At 38.3% G+C, this 21,371-nt stretch overlaps 1 protein-coding gene across 1 annotated transcript; it reads left to right on the top strand.

Moving 5' to 3' along the window:
- Positions 1-1,563: 1,563 nt before the first annotated feature.
- On the top strand, positions 1,564-11,083 carry MS4A3 (membrane spanning 4-domains A3; the record flags this gene model as incomplete). The annotated part of the gene is given in 8 exon segments (XM_081062657.1): positions 1,564-1,719; positions 3,514-3,624; positions 3,627-3,659; positions 6,265-6,321; positions 8,981-9,139; positions 10,410-10,476; positions 10,479-10,510; positions 11,033-11,083. Coding segments are annotated over 8 exon segments (666 nt in total).
- Positions 11,084-21,371: the final 10,288 nt, after the last annotated feature.

The following is a 21,371-nucleotide window of genomic DNA, read 5'->3' as shown; positions in this document are numbered from 1 at the left end:
GAACTTTTTTGATCTTCCCTTATTCCTAGACTCTGTGCCCAGAAATGAGTATGGGAGGTACGGGCTCCTTGTTTTACATTTATCAGTGCTTAAATAGAGCATTTACCTTAATGCTGGCATGAAAATCAGTATTGGTAGGAAACTTTTGGAAGGCGTAAAATAGCAATTACCAATATGATAAAGTTAAGGTTAGAATGCGTTCTGACCTTCACCTCTTTAGTGCCTCGATTATTGAATAAGTGTGACATATACCCCCTACAATAAAGAACCAGAAAGGTAAACATTTTCTTGAAAGGAAGTGACATGGGTTTATTTTGACAGGAATGAGTAAAGTTATTAGGAAATTGGATCTGCCATGTAATTTCCAGAGAAAAGTAGAAATTAACATACTATTCTAAACTCAAAGTCAATAGTTTTGACAGAATTTATCAGTGCTTCATGGGTTTGTGGTTAACCTCACAAAATCCACCTCATCAGTGGTAAAAGCATTTTGTAATTCTTTTGTCTTCAAGGACACTGTGTACCAGGAAGTTACATAGTTCAAGATTAAACATACTGTGTATATTTTAAGGATATGTATTTCTTAGCTATAATGAGTGAGGTAGTTTGGTGGCTCTATATACAATACTTTAAGTCCTTTTTGACACAAGTCAGAGTATAAGTTAAAAGTCAACGATTATCAGCTCTTTACTAGATTAGGGGCTTCAGACGTTATCAAAGTTTCCCCTTGCAATGTTAATATGAAATTAAGAGTGTTTTCATTTTACAGATGTGAAAACTGCGGTTCCCACTCCTAGATCATACAACTAATAAGTGGACATACTTGGGTTTCATCTTGGCTCTCCCATAGTGCTTAAACTCTTTCCACTGTGCTACATTGCTAAGCAGAATGGTATCTTCCAAATAGTACTCTATAGGGTAATGATTTTTCAAAATGTCAAACCTTAAAGTAGAAGGTCTCTATTAGAATATGAACTCACCTATGAGCTGTGTAAATTTGGGTAAATTGGTCAACCTGTCTATGCCTCAATTTTCTCATTTTTAGAATGGGAATAATATTGCAACACAGAGTTGTTGGGAGGATTAAATATATTAACATATTCACAGCAATCAGACAGTGCCTGGCACATAGCAGTAAGTACTCAATAAATACCTATTACTGTTACTGGAATGTGACTAAAGCCATCTTCCTCACATAAGAGATCACTGCTCAATGAAACCATATGTCTGGTTGTCCAGGATTGATTTGAAGAGAGGCAGGGACTTTATAATATGTAAGTGCATGTAAAAATGAGAAAGGAGTTGCTCCTTACTGTTCCAAAGTGAAGTACCCAGGCCTACTACAATGATTTAATGATGTCTACTACTCCAAGATAAAATGGAATTAGACAATGTAAAAAAACTCTATTATTCTGCCCTCCTGCCCCATTCATGGAAATTAATTTTGATGTATGACCAGAATCGAACTCTTCTATTACACACAAAAATATTATTAGCTAGTGGTAAAAGGGAAAACATAAAGCCTTAGGATCTCTTTCCTATTACAGCAATTACCAATCCCAAATGGCTTCCCAAGAAGTAGCTAATACAGAGCTGGGCACAACCTCAGCAGTTGGTACCCCAGGAAGCCAGGGGGAACCAGAGATGGTGAATAATTCTATTTACCAGCCCACTGGTAGATCACAAAATTACCAGAAAGAGGAACTACAAGCTCTTGGGGTAAGTCAGCCTTATTTTAGAAGTTGCCTTAAGATGAAAGAAAATATTAATAGCTATCACATGGAAAACCTCATTTATGCTCATAAGGAGGAATTTCTGAGTTACTCCTGAGTAACATGCCATCTGAGTTACATGCCATCAATAACATTGCTCCTTTAATAAAAGACTGCTGCATATTTTAGACCTGGGAATAGAGTGGCAGAGGCAGGGCCGGCCCGGTGGCTGAGGTGGTTGGAGCGCAGCGCTCCTGACATGGAGGTCGTGGGTTCGATTCCCACCTAGTGAGCTGCGTCCTGACCTACAGCTAAGATTGTGGACGATGGCTCTCGCTGGAGCTGGGCTGACGTGAGTAGCAGGAGGTTAGTGTGAGCTGCCAGGGGCAGCAACCATGGGCTGGCAAGAGCCGCCATGAGCTGCTGTGAGCTGCCGACCGACAACTGAAGAACAACTGCCTCAGCCAGGGAAAAGAAAAAAAAAAATGCAGAGGCGTAATCTCATGGTAGAAACATCCTATCAACATTGAACAGTGGACTCCAGTCTGACCATCTATTTCAGGAGGCTGAGTTCTATGAACTCATGTTCTGTATTTTAAATTTAAAAATTGGATGGAGGGAAAGATTGAGTAAAATGTTGCTTAAGGCCTATCTGCCCTCATCCTATTATGACCCCAAAACATGCAGAGAAGGTAGTCTGACTCAATTTATGTTATCAGTCATATCTCCTTTACTCTTCTGCCACTTTCTTTGTTTTTTATTATACATATGTATGTCTTTTTTTGGCCTTTTAAATATTTATTAAATCTATAGGGATGACATTGGTTAGTAAAATTATATGGGTTTCAAGTGTACATTTCTATAATCCATCATCTGTATATTGTATTGTGTGCTCACCACTCAGAGTCAGTGCTCCTTCCATCACCATATATTTGACCCCCTTTGCACTCTTCTACCACCCTCCCTCCCCCTTACCCTCTGTGTCTATGAGTTTTTGTTTCTTTGTTTGCTTGTCTTGTTCTTTTGTTGCTTTCAGTTTTATATCCCACATATAAGTGAAGTCTAAGATTTTTTCTGTCTGACTTATTTCACTTAGCATGATAATCTCAAGATCCATCCACATTGTCGCAAATGGCAGTATTTCATCTTTCCTTATGGCCGAGTAATATTCCATTGTGTATATGTACCACATCTTCTGTATCCAATCATCTATTGAAGGACATTTCCATGTCTTTGCCACCGTGAATAATGCTGCAGTGAGCACAGTGGTACATATAGGTTTACAAGTAAATGTTTTCAGATTTTCTGGATAGATACCCAGAAGAGGGATTAGTGGGTCATCTGGTAATCCTATCTTTAATTTTTTGAGGAACCTCAATACTGTTTTCTCTAGTGTCTGTACCAATTTAGATTCCCCCTAGCAGTGTATGAAGGCTCTTTTTCTCCACAACATCTCCAACACTTTTTATTACTTGTCTTGTTGATGATAGCCATTCTAACAGTTGAGATGATAGCTCATTGTGGTTTTGATTTGCATTTCCCTAATAGCTAGTGAAGTTGAGCATTTTTCCGTAGATCTGTTGTTCTGCCACTTTCAAAAAGAGTTTGTGAGATTGAACAGAAGTAGGGAAGAAGGTGAAGACGTAGGGTTGCCAATGAAATTGGTGGGAGTCAGTTCTCCTTCCATCGCCATATATTTGACCTCCTGATATCTCCTATCTGAGGAAAATTTAAATGGTCTCTTCTCAGTATATACCAGTATATGACCATTATGCTTTTTTTTTTCTTTTCCTTCTTACAGGCCATCCAGATCCTGAATGGAGCAATAATTCTGGCTCTGGGAGTTTTTCTGGGTTCCTTACAAACCTTATCCCATCTCTTCAGGCACTTCTTTTTCTTTTTTTTAACCTTCTTTACACAGGCTATCAGATAAAGGGTGCTGTATATGTGAGTATTCAAATACCCTGACCATAGATCATTTTTTAGATACCATGACTAGCAATGTGTTTGATTATTAAAGTATTGTTCTTAGGTAATTTGAAGGTTATGTGCTGTAGGTTTGATTTGTAATTCTTGACACAAACAAGTTTTAAAAACAAAAACATCTTTCTTTCTGATTAAAAGAAATCACATTTGCTGAGAACAATTTAAGTCCCAAACGTTAGTCTACTACCCATGTATTCAATTTGTGGATACTAATAAAATTGAATGAAAAATGAGTATTGATGAATTGGCTTGTATAGTACATCCAGAGAGTCCTGGTTTGGGAGATAAGAAATTTACCTGCTGATTACTGTCTGAAAATCAGAAGAGTAATATCCCCTATTTGGGTCAAAATATAATCAGTAAAAATAAGCTAGGTGATTTTTTAAAATCTGGGTGATTTAAAAATTTATTTATTCGGCTTTGTCATTTGATTATCACCTACCTGATGGTTTTCTTGGTTTTGCTTGTTTGTTTTGCTTGTTTGTTCTGGTGCTAGAACTTTGAGAATTTATACATGTTCAGTCTTTGAGTAAACATGAAAACAAAAATGCTACCATAATATCTAAGATGGGAAAGTTTAGTTGAAAACAGTGAATAGAGTCTGTAATTGGCAAATGAAAAAGAAAGAAATTTTTAACAAGTCTTGGGCTCTTAATTTATTCATGCTTTTATTTTTTGAAAATCACTGACCTTCTGATCTCCTTTAAAAAGAAACTGCTTATAATTTGGCTAAAATTTATTGGCCCAAATCGGATCTCATGTTCTGACACAAGATTATCTGCTATTTCTGATACAGTCCAAAATGTGTAATTTGGATTTTATATTTCTGAAAATTTTAGATAGTTAACATCATTTTGATGGAATAGTTAGAATCTGAATTTTTCTAGAAAAGCCAGGGTACACATTTGTTTTGCATAATAAATTCTGGCTACCTGAATGGAAACTTTCCGTATTGTAGAAAAAAGAATAATAAAATGTTTAAATTACTCAACCAGAAAAGAATTTTCTTTTCCAAAATGTAAGTTCAGTTTATCAAGAAGAGGAAGAAGGAGGAGGAGGAGGAGGAGGAGGAGGAGGAGGAGGAGGAGGAGGAGGAGGAGGAGAAGAAGAAGAAGAAGGAAAGAGCCATGGTCAGGGAGCCAGAGTTGCACTCTTTTAGCATCAACACTAAGATACAAATCTGACCATTGGATTCCCATTGCTGGAAGCTTCTTTCTGGCTCTGTCTCACCTACAGAGCAGAATCTAAGGTCCACAACATGGCACAAAACCCTTCAGATCTGGCCTTACTTCGACTAAGCCCTTGTCTCGCTCCCCTTCCCTCTGTTTACATGCCCTGCTGTATATCGACTGTGTGATTCCTTCCCTTCTCCAGTCTTTTTCTTGTTCATCCTTATTAACTATGTGACTTTGGAAACTCTCACCCTTCAGTTTCTTCACTAGGAAGGTAGAAATAATATGAGGACCTTCTCTTTGGGTCACTGTGAATTTAAATGGAAAAATGTATATACAAATCTTAGCTATTGTTAATAATTGGAGTGCTTTCTGCATGCTTGGCACATATATAACCCTGACTATGTGTTGTTATATTTCATTTTATCCCCACGTAGCTATAAGGTAAGTAATATTAACATGGGGACATGCACCTCTCTATTTTACAGAAAAAGAAACTGAATCAAAGAAGGGTTTGATAATTATTCTAAGGTTACGGAATGAACATGAGCTGAAGATGGGATCAGAACACTGAGCATACGCTCTTAACCACAAAGCTGTAGTGACTCAGGAGTTTCCTGTGATAACCGCTTCGTTATTTGAAATAGAATTCAAAGCCTGTTCCTTCATGTTTGGCCAGAATTCAATAATTGAACTGTATGTAGCAAGCTTTTGCTCTACATGATTTTGGCAACTTTTCCCTCAGACCATAGGAGTGGTAAACCATTGGTAAATGGTTGTGAGATTTGAGGTAAAAAATACAATGAGGTTTTGAGAAAACCATGAACATGTGGAGAATTCAATTTATCAAAAGTAGAGTCATGGAAACAATAGCATAGCAAAATAATAATTTAAAAAGTAATGGATACATCAATATAGACACTCAAATATTTGTACAAGATTTTTTAGAACATCTAGTCCAATAAATCAAACCTTTATCTGAAGCTTGGGTAAGAATGTGAGAATGATATTACATATATATACACATGTGTATGTAAATAAATATTATTTACATTTAATATAAATATAAGCATAAAGGTAATTATATTACAGTAAATATCTATATCTCTATATATGTTTATTTTGCTTTTAAAATATGCACAACCACATAAACCTGTAAAAAGCCAGACTTAAAACAAAATGAAACTATTATAAATTTACTCAAAATTTAAACTAATTTAAAATTTTATTCATATAACATGATGAGCAACATCAAGTACAATTTTGTGTTCTGGATATGAATTTTAAAACGTTTTTTTATGACTTGCTAGATATTTGCTAATCATGGGAGGAACTAGAAAAAATAGTTGATTCTTAATATTTTTTTATCTGATTCATTTCCTCTTTTCAAACAGTTTATTAGTTCAGGATCCATATCTTTTGCAGCTGGGAGAAAACCCACAAGAATGTTGGTAAGTAGCAGTTCTTCTTCCTCTTTTCCTGTGGTCATAGGAGTAGAAATGTTCTCCAGTAATAGTAGGAGAGTAGAGGTTGGTGAGAGTAGAGGTCTCTTTAATGCACAAGAAAATTAATTTTCTTAAGGCATTCACATAGTAGATCATCAGAAAATCATATAGATTGTGAATATGATTAGTGGGATTGTTAATATGAATATTTGATGAATCTGAAGCTTAGAAAAACCTTCTTGATTTTTGTGTATTGTTAAATTTGAGTAATTCTAATTATTTTGAGTAAAAACTCTCCCACCACAACTGAAAGCCAAAAATTCTATTCCTTTGGTGAGCTATTAAACAATTACTAGGTCTTTATTATATGTTCTTACTAAATCCTGTACCTGTTTATACTACTTTCTTAGTCCCTTCACTCTTCCTCCTACCTGGATGGCTATTTGTCCTTTGTATTCTCTCCTCAAACACCAACCCTTTTTCTCTCAATCTTTACTCTCTGGTGATGACCTTGCTTCCTATTCTGAGAAACTAAAGCCATCAGAATTTCCAGACCCACACTATAATATCTACCTCATTGACCAGATCCATACCAATATATTTTTTTCATTCTTTCCTCTTACCATCAAGACCTCTGTGATTTTCTTCAAAGCCAGTACCCCTACTTGAATCCTTGATTTTCCTTTTTTCCCCACACTCCAATTCTCTTTCTACTAGATCTTTTTAATTAGCCTATAGGCATCCACTTACTGCTCTTGAAAGAAAAATATCTCAACCTTGTGTTCTCCTGCTAGCCACAAGCACAATTTTTCCCTTTCTAGCTAAACTCCTTAAAGGAATTATCTGTACTTTGGCTCCAATTCCTATCTAAACCGTTTAAACTAAACCCACTCCAATAGGCTTTATTTTCTTTCCTATCACACCTCTGTAACTGTTCTCCATAAGATCACTGGAGACTTCTACAATGGTAGGACAAAGGTCAATTCTCAATCTCCATTGAACTCGACCCATGAGCAACATTTAGCACACAGTTCATCACTCACTCCTTACAATAATTTCTTCACTTGCTTCCAGGACACCTTGATTGATTGGCTGGTTTTCCTGTTTTTAGTTTCTCCTTTTCAATCTCCTTTCCTAGTTCCTTTTCTTCTCTTCCACCTTTTAATGTTGGGGTATCCCGAAGCTGAATTCTTTGTCACCTGCTCTACTCCTTTGGCAATCTCATTCATTCTCATGGCTTTGAATTGTTGGGACGTTTTTTCTTGCAGGCACCGCTAGGAGCTTCCATCCCCCTCCTGTTCAGATACCTTATCAGAGCAATTTCCTGCAAACACAGCAGTTAGAGGTTTTCCTGTCAAAACAATGTTGAGCAATCACAGCTGTTAGGGACGGACCTCCTCGGCACCCCGGCCAGATTTCACCCCCAACCCGGAGGCCTAACCCTATAAAACAAAGAGCCCGACCCCAGTAAGTGCTCAGTCTTTGGGAACAATCCCTCTGAGCCCGCTGGCATAATAATGCTGTGTTCTCCCTGATCTCTGCGTGCCACTTGAGTCTCTCGGTGCTCGCTGTTTTTCCGCAACAGAATGACATCTATATGCCCACAACTCTGAAATTAATACTTCTAGCCTAGATCTCTCTTCTGAGCACAAGACTGCTCCATATCTGATTGCATCTACTTAGAGTTCCAAAGGTTCAAAACTCAACTCCTAATCTTCCTCTAAAAACCTCCTCCATCCACTGTCCCCCTCATGTCAGTGGATGGGAACTGGATCCATCCTTCCCGATTTCCAGGTCCCAAACCTTAGAATTATCCCTTATTCTTCTTTCTTGAACAATCTTGAATCTAATTTGTCAGCAAATCCTGTTGACCCTACATTCAAGCTATATCTAATTTTGACCTTTTCTCATCTTTCTACTGATAACACTTCATCTAATCTACCATCCGCTCTCCTAATCAGCTCCTTCCTTCCAAACTTTGCCCTATCTAAACTAGTCTCACTTGAGTGTTCCCTTTAAAATAGAAATCTAATTGTCTTTCCCCTTGGCTGGTAGTCTTCTAAAGTATCTGTTTTTCTTAGAGTAAGAACCAAAATCTTTTCCATGACCTGAAGGTCCCTCCCTACCTGATCTGCTATCTGGTCACCCCCTATCTTCTTTTCCAGATATTGTTTACATTTGGTCACTCCCCCTCCAACCACCTTGCCAGCCTTGCTTCCCTGGAATGTATCTGGGACACTCTAGCCTCAGGGCTTAGAACTGAGTGTTTCCTTGACTAGAGGATATCCCTTCAGATATCCTCAAAGCTACCTTCCTCAGCTCTTCAATGCCTCTCCCCGGTGTCATTCCTATTTAATATCATAAACCTCCACTCCTCTCTCTCTGGATTTCCACATCTTCTTTACTCCACTCTGTTGTCCCATAGCACTTAATTTCTTTTAAAAATACTATATAATTTACCTATTAGTTTACTCGATTGTTTTCTTTATCATTGCTTGTAGAATGTAAGCTCCACAAGGGTAGGGACCTTTGTATCTTTGTTCATTTAGTTTACCCAGCATCTAGGGTATTGTGTAAACATTCAATTGATGTTTATTTAAATGAATTGTAGACAAAGGGATGAAGGATGTGCTGCCTATATTAATTGAAAATCATTGCTTTTTAGATGCAAAGCAGCTTCGGGATGAACATCGCCAGTGCTACAATTGCACTAGTGGGGTTTGTTTTTCTCTCAATAAATTTAGCAGTTAACAGCCTATCATTCAAGAGCTGTCAGTCTTCATCATTACCGGACTTATGCATTTACACGGGTGCCTCATCAAATGTATGTTTCAAAACATTATGTTTCATTATACAATATTTCAAACAACCTAAAGTATACAGAAAAACAATATACCAGTTACCGTTCTGCTTTGATTTGAATCTCAGCTCAGCCATTTATTAGCGCTGCAATGAAGGGCAAATTAGGTAACCTGTGAGTTTCAATTTTTTCATCTTTGAAATGAGAATAGTAACAGTATCGATCTTACATGGTTGGTACAAGGACTAAATAAGTTAATATTTGATAAGCAATTAAAACAGTGTTTAGAATACTGTTGCATTATTATCCATATTACTACCACTGCTGTTATTAAAATTCTCAGAGAGATTAAATTAATTTTTTTTTTCATTCCCCATCTTGCTTCTAAAACTCTCTTGGGAGACTTATAATTTTCTTTGTGGTCTGGGATTTTCAAATAATGACTTATTGAAAATTTGGATGATTTCAATTTTGAATTTATTTGAGAATGATATTTTCAAAGGAAAAGATCTTTAATGACCTTTCCAAATAAGTATTTTTTCGTTTGTGTTTAGGCATTCTCCCTTTTCTGAGGTCAACTTAGAAATTAATATTTTCCTTCAAATCTGTCCATTTCCCCTTGATGATTTATGAACTATTATTTCCTAACTTACTCTTAATTCTCCTATTTACTGATACTACTCGTGGAAGTTAGTGTCCTCGTTTTCTTCATTATATTTTATTGATCTCAGTTTATATTTATACGGGTCTGATTTTTCTGTGGATTTTGTGTTATTTTCCCTCCAGAGTAATTTTGTATTTGCTTCTTCTAGGTGCCTCAGTAATAAAAGAAGTCATTTTTTATTTAACATTTTAGCTTAGTGTTTTAGTTTTTAGAAATAGTGTAAAATGCTTGAACTTATATGAAGTACAACTAATGAAATGGTGGAGGGGTCAAATTTTGTGCATTTTTAAAAAACTGCCTACTCACCTTCTTAGTTTGCTCCTCTTCCAGTCGGTAGATGGTAGTGATGGTGTCAGAATTTTGCCTCTACAGCTTCTTCCCCCCATGACTACTTCCCATCCCTTGCTACAGAAATACAATGTATCTCTCTTTCCAGGAAAAAATATTTCCATGTTTTTAGATTGGTATTGAGTCTCTTAGAGAGTGTTGGTGTGACTGTGTATTAAACCTAATTTATGGTTTACGCAGTTCCATTTTATGGGAGGGAAATGTTGTAGTTTGGTTTCCTGCTAACATTTTTTTCCTCTGAATGTTTCTACTGAGTTTAATGTGAGACATCATATCCCCTAGGGCCTTGTATCTCTAATGCTAATCCTTACCTTGCTGGAATTGTGCCTAACCATCTCCATCTCAGCCATGGGTGCAAAACAAACTGCTGTCATTCAGGAGAGGTAGGTTTGTTTCCATGACTACTGATTCACATGGTCTGCAACCTTCCTCTAAGGTTTGAGGTTGTCTCTGACTCTTGAAATTGGAAAGAGACTTCTGTGTGATAATAATCTGCGAGGTTCTTGGAGTTACAGATGGTTGAATGTTAGAGATGGAATAAAGCCTTCTCTGGAAAAGAATTGTGGTGTAAATGCAAGAGTGAAACAGTGTTATTTCATACCTAAGAGCACACATTTTTTTATACAGATAGAATTAAGGTATTATTTTCTTGTAACGTGTCCCTTTTTAGCTGTATACCCAGGGGGAAAAATCATGAATTGCTTGTAGATTTTTGGTATCTTAACTGTGATATGAAAATGTTTTCATTTATTTCTGATGTTTGTTGTAAGGACTATGTACATAATACCTTAGCACAGTGATAATCAGCGAGTGACTATTATTGGTGATGATTATGATGATAATAGGAAGGGATAGGAGAGAGTAGTGATGAGCCTATTCTTGGAGATTGATGTTTTATTTTGCAGGTGATTTCCTCACCTCCCTATTCTGTGGAGTCAGGAGCACATCCTCATTAAAGTAAGTCTGAGAGCAAAGAAACTCAACCCCAAATCTCCATGAGTTAGAGCTCCATCCAAGAACTCAAGAGAACACGAGGCTGTGAAACATATTCCTGCTATCATGGCACCAGTGATTAGAAGCTTGGACATCTACTCAATCCTTGCTGTCATAACTATAAATCCCATTTGTGTGTCCTGGTACTGAAGGACAAATATCCTTCTTGAGGCGTTCTTGGCCTCGTACCTTCTATGATCACCACTCCAAAGTTGTTCCCAGAAATCGGTTCTTTTTCTTCTTACCCATCTACTCCACTGTTTTACAAGGTAGTATAAAGAAGGCAGGGAGAATAATCTTTACCTCATGCATTCTCTCTAAAATCCAGCAGTCATCCAGCCAATGAGAAGAAAAATGAGTCAGATTTTTGTTCATTGCAGAAAAATGTTTCTTGATTTTAGCTGACATCATCATTACAAAAACTGTCAAATAAAAAAAAGATCATTATCGTTATCATTAAGACAAATTTTAACTACATTTGAGGTGGGAGGGTCAAGCCTCAAGATTTTATTTCAATCAGCTGCGGAGGCTCATTTACGCATGCCCTGGTACAGAAATAATGGTTTAGGTCAGGGACATTGAGAGCAAGATCAACACTTATTCTTCAAGCAAGGCGATAAAGTGTAAAACAAACAAAACAAAGAATAGGGCTTTAAAATCCCACAGATATGGGGAGCAGCCAATTAGCTCTTTAACCACAAGGTTGCTGGCTCAGTCCCCACACGGGCCAGTGTAAGCTGCGCCCTCCCCAACTAGATGGGAACAGCTATGTGACTTGGAGCTGATGGGTCCTGGAAAAACACACTTAAAATAAATAAAAGTTTAAAATCCCACAGATATGGGTTCAAATTCTGATACTGTCATTCATTACCTGTGTGAATTTGAGCAAGTTACTTAATCTCTCTGACCTATTTTTCCTCATTGGTAGTATCAATTTTCTCATCAGTTGTTATGAGGGTTAAACACAAGTAAAGCAAACTTGGAATAGCATCACAACTACTTGACAAAGAACTTGCTGTCGTTGTTGGTCTTGTTGGGATTGTTGAGGCTGAGGTGGGATTGTGGTCAGATGTGCAGAAACCCTCACACTTCTACTCTGGCTCCTCCAATGCCCTCCAATGACTTCAGTGGCTCCCTTTTAAGGTGGCAGTTGGATGCTGGAGCTCCCTCTGATGTACCTGGTTCCTGATTTATAAATCTACTGCTGAAGTACTTGTACACTTGATTTATAAACTAATTTTCCTCTCTCGATACTGAACTGAGTCATCCACACTGTCTTTAGTTCACACACACACACACACACACACACACACACACACACACGTTACTCTTAGCTCCTTGTTTACCATATTTGCAAAGATTCTCCCACACTTTTTACTAATTCTTGCCTCTCTTCTTCAGAATACGTATATGTATATACAAATTATTTCTGTTTTAACACATTCAATGGCCATTTAGGGAGTACCTACTATGTGCCACGTGCTTTGTTAGGAGTTTGGCCTACAATAGAGACCAGTTTAGTGTAGTTTGACGTGTGAGGGGCAGATGGCGAGGTATAAGTCCCTGCTCTGCAGTTGTTCATAGTGGAACATACTGACCCACAGAAACATGTAACTACAACCTGGAGAAACAAGAGCCATGATAGGGAGAGAATACAAATCTCGGGAAGCACGTAGGAAGAATTTCTAACCCAGTTTAGGGGCCACATCAGTGACAATCTTTCAGAAGATTTTTCTTCTAAACTGAAGTCTTAAAGAAGACAGGGAGTTAGCATGATGAAGGGGAAGAGACAGAAGGGGATCCATGCAAAAGACTCTAATGAGGGAGAACTTAGGGTGTTCAGGGGACAGACAAGAGAGTTTAGTGTATCTAACTTTGGCGTGTGAGGGGCAGATGGCGAAGTATACGTTTGGAGAGAGAACTGTAGACATTATAGGAGATGGTAAGACAAGCAACTCTGAGTCTTAAGAAGCAATTGAAAATTTATGCAGTGGTGTTGAATGGGCTTTTCTTGACTTGTGAGAGTTGATTTTAAATTTTCAGGGAGCACAAGTCAATTTGGGGAATTTGAAATTGGCCGTGGTGGGAGGGTTTAGTTTATACCACAGAGATTGGCAAAAGCCACAATTCACATTCCCACCCCACTCCCAACCCACCCCACTCCACCCCATTCCACCCCACCCCCACCCTCCAACCTAGGAACGTGCTGGTAAATAGTTAACTGACTTTCCAACATGTTTTGTAACATTTTCAGATTTACAGGAGAGTTGTAAAGATACTATAGTGTTCCCATATAGTCTATTCATCTTCCCCTAATACCAACGTCTTACAAACATAGTCCATTTATCAAAACTATGGAATTATCACTCGTGCAACATTAACTAAACAACAGATTTTATTACGGTCTCACTAGTTCTTCCATTAATGCCTATTTTTTCCCCCAGGATTAATTCAGGATACCACGTTGTACTTAGTTATACTTAGTCTCTTATCATTTATGACAGTTTCTTAGACTACCCTTATTTTTCATGACTTTGACATTTTTGAAAAGCATTGTTTGGTTTTTTGGTAGATTGTCCCCTCAGTTTGGGTTTGTTTGATATTATCCCATGATTAGACCAGATTTGTGGGTTTTCAGGAAGAATTCCATACAGATAAAGTGATCTTATCACATCCTATCAGGATACCTGGTACACTCATGACATCAGCATGACATCATTGGTGAAATTAACCATGATTTCTTGATTAAGGGTGTGTCTGCCAGGGGTGTCCAGCGTAAAGTTACTATTTTCTCTTTTCAATTCTCTGTTCATTAGAAGTGAGTTCATAGCTTCAGTCCACATTCAAGGGGAGGAGACATGAGCTGCACTTCCTGGAGAAAAGAAGATCAAAACAAATGTGGACTTGTGTTAAAGCCACCACAGTAATAAATATTTTAGAGAAGATATTTTGAAGCTAAGCAAGTATCCTATTTCTCTTTAAAGTTTCACCCCTTAATTTTACATTCATGTGTAGAATTTGCCTGCAGTAATTACTACTGTGATGTTCTAAAGATGATTTTCCATTTTCCTTATTTCTTCTTCATTGATTTTTTTTGAAGTCTTCTTTCAAAAAAGATTTGTCCCTTCTCTCTCATTATTTAGTTACTAAATCATCCATTCATATCAGCATGGACTCATAAACATTTACATTACTCTTGGGATATGAAAAATATTTATTTTGTTGCTCAAATTTTTTCCATCTTTGGCCATTGAGAGCTGAGTTGGCTCCTCTGTAGTTTTCACATGCCCTAACCCTCCCTTGCCATTTTTAGCACTTTCTTATTTCCCAGAACTATAAGGTACTCCAGGCTCATTCACAGCTGCAGACCTAGAATTTTAATTTCTACAGAGAGCCCTGATTTCTTCTTTTTCTTTCTTTCTTTTGAACTATACTTAGAAAGCTCCACAGGATTCATTCTACCACTCACCTTTTCCATCATGCTTATTTATAACCCATTTCCTGAATGTAAGAAACCTGATAACAAATTATCCAAATTTTATTTATTTGTCTGTTTAATTTTAGTGTACATATATAAAGTTGTTCCAGAATTGCTAACCAGTATTCTTATAAGAAATAAATTTACCTATTAGTGTATGGCATTTATTATAAGTACAGTTCTTTTTAATCTTTAGCCTTAAGGCACACTGTCAAAGGGTGGCTTTTCAGTTACTTAGGTCAGCTCCTTTTAACCCCTGCCTCTTTCAGGAACATTTTCATGCATTTTGTAATATGGTTTAATTTACTTTTCACAGTTCATATTTCATCCTGGTTGATTTCTTCCTTTCTTTCTTTCTTCCTTCCTTCCTTCCTTCCTTCCTTCCTTCCTTCCTTCCTTCCTTCCTTCCTTCTTCTCTTCTTCCTCCTCTTCCTCCTTCTTCTTCAGGAAAAAAAGGATACAGGGGAAGTGTTTTCTTACAGGGAGCCACATTCTGCCCTTGACTATTTTTTGTGATATAAAGTACATGATCCTTAGTTTCAAATCCCTCTGACAAAGCATTCTCTTCTGTCACTCTTTATAGAAACAGTGTGGCACAGTGAGCATCACACAGCTTTACAGTAATAAAACCTAAGCTCACAAAGGAAGGAGATTAACGTTTATTGAATATGTACTATGCCTCAGGCTCTTTGTTAGGTGTATTGCATTTAATACCCAGTTTAATTTGACTCTCAGAACACATTAAGATTTGATGAAAAGTCGGAGAGTTTGGAGGAAGGAGTTAAGATTGTGCTATTTACATGTTTATCTTATTTAATTATAACAACCCTTACAAGTAGGCATCATGACTCCCATTTTAAAGGGAAGATCAGAGACAGAGAAAGAAATTTACTCATAATCATAAAGTTAATAATGTATAGGTTCATATTCAATTTGGATCTGAATACAATAAAATTCAAATTTTTAAATTATTATTTTATAGGTTGCAAAGTGATTCTACTTATCTTTTTTCCACTGAGGTTTGCAAAAATCCTTCAGTCAAGCTCAGGTTTTATTTGAGGTAGGCTGGGGCCAGGGCAGTAGTGCACAGTGTGGCTCAGAGTGGTTGGAGACAAAACTGATGGTTCGGGACGGCCCGGTGGCTCAGGCGGTTAGAGCTCCATGCTCCTAACTCCGAAGGCTGACGGTTCGATTCCCACATGGGCCAGTGGGCTCTCAACCACAAGGTTGCTGGTTTGATTCCCACAATTGCAACTAGCAACGGCAACTAGACCTGGAGCTTAGCTGCGCCCTCAACAACTAAGATTGAAAGGACAACAACTTGACTTGGAAAAATGTCCTGGAAGTACACACTGTTCCCCAATAAAATCTTGTTCCCCTTCCCCAATAAAAAATAAATAAATAAAATAAACTGTTAAAGTGTTAAAGCTTAAAAAACACACACCATTGTATAAAAAAAACCACTGATGGCTGCTAGATGGGAGGGAGTTGGGGGATGGGGGAGAAGGTGAAGGGATTAGAAAGTACAAATTGGTAGTCACAAAATAGTCACAGGGATGTGAAATACAGTATGGGGAATATAATCAATAACGTTGTAAAGACTATGGGTATATAAGGTGTCAGGTGGGTACTGGACTTACGGGGGGGGGGGTCACTTCATAAATTGAATAGATGCCTGACCACTGTGCTGTACACCTGAAGCTGATGTAGAATAATATTGAATGTTAACAATAATTATATATCTATAGATTATATATAATCTATAGATAGATAGATTGATAGATAGATAGGTAGATAAAGATAAGATGTAGATATATTCACAGGATGTAAAGTACAGCATAGGGAATATAGTCAATGGTATTGTAACAGCTATATATGATGTCAGAGGGGTAGTAGACTTGGGGGGTGTTATCACTTTGTGAGGGGTGTAAATGTTTTGTGCACCTGAAACTAATATAAAAAATTAAATTAAAAAAATACATTACATGGGAAAAAATTTAGAACAAAGTACACAGGACTGTTTTAGTTTGAATATGGCTACTGACGGTCCAGGAAAATGGATGTATAGGATTTACATTAAATCTTAGCATCATGTATTTCTTACCTTTATGGATTAAAATAAATTATAAAAGTTTCCAGAGATAAAAATACACGACACATACAAATATTTGGAATTAAAAGTTACATTGGATTCTGCAAACAAACTCTAGATGCCAGAAGAAAATAGAGTGAATGAGTATTTTCCAGTTCAAACTCCATACCCCTCTAGAATTCAATTAATACAACGATATAAAAAAGTAGATGTTCAGAAGAGTAAAGTCTCAAAAACTAGAATCTCCCAGCTACCCTTTCTCACTCAGCATGTTTTTGGAGAATATGTTCCACCAACATGTAGTAATACACTAAGAAAGAGAAAAATGGGGGATGAAGGAAATAGGGAATTCAATATAAAACAGGGCAATGGGAAGTCCCAGGATGATAACTGTGTGCCATGCTTAGAAGCAACCAGTTTAGACTGAAACATGAGGTGACACAGGTGACTCCAGAAAAACTATGAGACGCATCATTCTTTACAATGGGAGAAAAGATTGATAGGCAATTTATAAACACTTGTAAGGTATTGGAGGAGAAAATTATGTTTTCAAAACTAAGCCAGTAAAGAATAGGAAATTATTAAAAGTTTGGTATAATGCTGAAAATAGTAAAAATGGATTTAAGCAAACATTCAAATGTAGTTATATTAGGAGGTTGTTTGAAAGGAAGTTTGGGTTAAAGAAAATTAACATGCTCATCATCCATAATAGGGACAGAACAGCTGATGTCTGCAGCTTGTATATGATTCTGAGTGTCTCAGAATTCTCCACATTAAGCAGATGTTCTTGGTTGCAAGAGAACAGATATATTCCACACTTCTAATTTGCCCTGTGAACAGTGTCATTTTGGATAAAGATAAAGAATTAACACATGCAGATAAAGAATTAACACATGTAGGACCTTGGTGCTTGGTGGTTAAATGGCCCAGGGATACAACAGATAAACTCCAATTTCAGAAAGGGTTCAAAGAAATTTTAAGTGCCTGGGTAGTCTATGTAAATTTTTCTCTTTGCATTTCTGAAGTCATGCAAATGAAGAGACAAAAATTTCCAAGTTTGAAATCAGTGCTAGGCATTTTACAACCAGCCATCTTGTTCTGTGAACGCTATTTTTTCATTTCCTTCATTTTTATAGCTAAGTTTCTCATGGAACATTGAGAGCTTGGTATCAGTCTGAGTCTCCCTTGGTCTTGGGCTCTTAATCATATTTATTTAACCCATACTTAACTCGGCTGACAGAAAGAGAGAGCGAGAATTTCCTTTGGGAGTATCAGAAAATAACCCTTACGAGTACACTTCCAATGTGTAACATGCAAATTCATGCATAGTTATTTTAAGGAATTTGAGCATTCAGTTTGAGAAAACAATTGTTCAGGTGAGCTCTGAAAGCAAATTTCTTTTGAGTTTGGGAAAATAAATGTAACGGAGAAGAACCTTTGCTTGTCAAAGAGGAAACCAGGTTGGGCGACGGCTGGGGGTGGTTGATGAAAACTTGGGCAAATGTGTTGCCAGAAGGCGGAAATATATGTGGTAGAGGAGAAATGTTAGCTCAATTATCTCTTACTTCCAGGCAGAACCATGATTAAAACTCATCTTGATAATTTTGCCCCCACCAAAAAAAAAATAATAATAATTTTGTCATGTGTTTCAACTATTGTGAAAGATGAAAGAGCATGGCTGTAAGCACCCACAGCGTGGACAAGAAGATGATACATAACTCAGAAGGGAGTTAGGAAGAAGATGCTTGTTAAAACTGATATGAAACAGTTTGGAGGCTTATGGTTTGCATTTTTCAAGATGCTGTTGAAAATTCTCACAAAAGAGCTTCATGTCCAAACACCGCAGACCATCCTCCATTTCCGGTCTAAATCTCAAGACTAATTTCTAATCATTTGCTGCACATGCAATGAACTATTATCTACTCCCAGTTAACAGGGTAAACAGGCATTTCTTCCACTCTTTCCCCAGCAGAGGTGACATAATTTCACTGAGGGAGAGCAAGGAATGAAATCACCTGAGGCTGTGATTTTAAGTCCTGGCTCAAAAGTTCCTTTTCCTGGGACTCTCTTCCTTGAATTCTACATACCCCTGATCAGGTAGAATTGATAGGTCCTCTGGTACATCCAGCAGCCTCTGACATCTTGGTATTTTTATGTCATTTATCTTTGGTCTACTCTGCGGGATTTTGAGCTGGACAAAGGGCTGGGATCACAGTTGTGGGAACAGTGTCCCAGAGAGCAGTTTCCAGGCTCTCGGCCTCAAGTGGAAAGTTGTTGGCTCGGGTGGTGGTTGGACATCAGCTGTAGCCAGTTAGCCAATTAGCCACTAATATAGCTGCTGTGGCTACGTTGGTTGGTTGGTTGGTAGGCAGAAAAGCGGACGGCAGATTGCAAATCGTGTGTATCCTGCTTCCTGTGTGTGTCTCGGCCGGCCGCTAGCAAGACTGGGGTATAGGAAGACCCCTTGTTGGGGTACTGACAGATGTTTGCTCCCTGTGTCTCCAACCCAGCCCCAGCGAGAATATAGTGGTATGACTCCCCTACCTAAGGCTCCGTGGGTGTTCCTTTTTGGCCTCCCCATATCCTGTGTTCTTAGGTGGGGAGCGGGACCAGAATACCTGCCTGACAACGGTGTTCATCTCTGTGCACTCAGTGACACCAACAATGCTGAATGGTGCATGAAGTCCTTTCTGGATAAATGTCTAAGTGAATGAGGTTTGTTTCTTAATTATAACAGCACACTGGTTAGGGCCACCACTGTCTGAAGATACTGGGAAGATGGCTGTGGGGACAGAGCAAGGAGTGCAGTTTCCAGGTTCTCGGCCTCACGTGGAAAGGTGCTCACTCAGGTAGTAAATGGCCATCAATTATGATTAGATGGCCATCAGCTGTAACCAGTGAGCCATTGACCACTAATGTAACTGCCGTGGCTACGCTAGCAGCAAATGGGGGCTAGCAAGAAGATGGTGGCTGAGCTAGCAAGCACGGATTGCAGCTAGCAAGTGGGGTTGGTTGGTTGGCAGAGAAGTGAACGGTAGGTTGCGGATCATGTAGCTCCTGCTTCCTGTGTCTCCAACCCAGCCAACAGCGAGAGCATAGTGGTATGACTCCCCTACCAATGGCTCCGTGGGTGTTCTTTTTTGACCTAGCCAAAAAGAACCTATCTGCATTCTTATGGCCTATCCTGCATTCTTATGGGGGGAGTGGGAGCTGAGACACCCCCCCCATGCCACCCTGCATGACAGTGGCACGTGGGTTAATAAATTTTGTTATGAAAGGGATGTTAATGTATCTTTTAGTGTCTCTGTTACAATTATCTTTGTTTCCTGGAGAACAAGGAGAGACTTTATCACATCCCAGAGAGACAGTCCAGAGGATTAGAGGTATAATTTGTCATATCTTCCAGTTTAATGAAGAGCCATTCAAGGTCATGTCTATAATTAAGTGGAAATAAAAGTGTCCCAAATCTGTGAATCTCACCTGTATATTCCCTTGCTATAGTCCAGCTAGTTGTGCATTTAGAATGAACACATTAGTTTAGCTCTAACCTTAATTGAAGCTTACTGCTCGACCCAATATTTCTGAGAGCTACTCACAGGAATTGCCATCAAGTTCATGTCCCTCACTGTTTCCACTCTCCCATCATCACCATCAAAGTCAAAGTGTTAGAAAATGTAGGAGAAGGAGGAGGGGTGGGAGGGGGTCCATAGTACCTATAGGGAAAGCTCTAAATAGCTTTGATTAACTGCCTCCAGCCAGGTATCTGTTTTCACAACAACAGGTGACAAGAGGTGGTCTGGAGCAAGATAAGGATCTGAGTCAATGGACCTCCACCCAGCTTAGGAGGTCACACACTGCTGTGGAAGAGCACGCACCACCTTTTTCTGCCCAATCAATGTGTAATTCTCTCACTCCAGTCAGCAAACTATGGGATAAGGGCTCTCTCTCCCCCCCTCCCCCTCCCTTTTTCCCTCCTCTCTCCCACCTTGCCACCTTGGCTAGGACAATTCTCTTTCCTGATAATTTCCTGAGAATTATCACTAATAAATGCTGCTTGCATATTAATCAGCTCTGACCTACGACTCTTCAGTGTGCAGGTAAGAAGAACCGAGACTCCCATAACAAAAACATCAGACAATCTAAAGTCTTTGCAGACAATGGAGTGTCTAGTGTGAAAACTTCTCAGTTTTCACATTCTATCAGGAAAGGTTCACAGCAGTTAGAACTGGCCTATCCAATTTCTGAAACCATGTGCTGCAAAGAGCCATACAAATAGTGTCCAAAAGAAAAGAAGAGAGAGAAAGACAATAATATTGAAGTCAGAGCGAACCCAGAGATGCAGACAATAAGACACACTCCTACTCACAAACAGTGCTTCAGCCTTAGATTACATGTGAAGCCTAATATGCCCGCAACTGGGAAGGCAGGCTTTTCAAAGGTACATACAGTTGGAGAACTTCTAGCACAGAAATGGCTGAACTGCGACACAAGTAGAGAAGGCTCCAGAAGAGAAGGACATCTCTTTCTGTTTTGCAGTTTTTTTCTTACCTTCTCAATCTCCACTAAACTGTTTCATTTTTAGGTTCTGTAAATTCTGCTGGTGTCCGGCAGAATTATTCTCCTGGAGTCTCAAATTCCCTCATTTCACACCAGTCCCTATTCAGTAGGGACTCAATTTTGG

This window comes from Rhinolophus hipposideros (assembly GCF_964194185.1).
Source record: "Rhinolophus hipposideros genome assembly, chromosome: 10".
NCBI classification, from domain to species: Eukaryota; Metazoa; Chordata; class Mammalia; order Chiroptera; family Rhinolophidae; genus Rhinolophus; species Rhinolophus hipposideros.
Note: the sequence above shows the minus strand (reverse complement) of the source record. Positions and strands in the feature narration are given on the sequence as shown.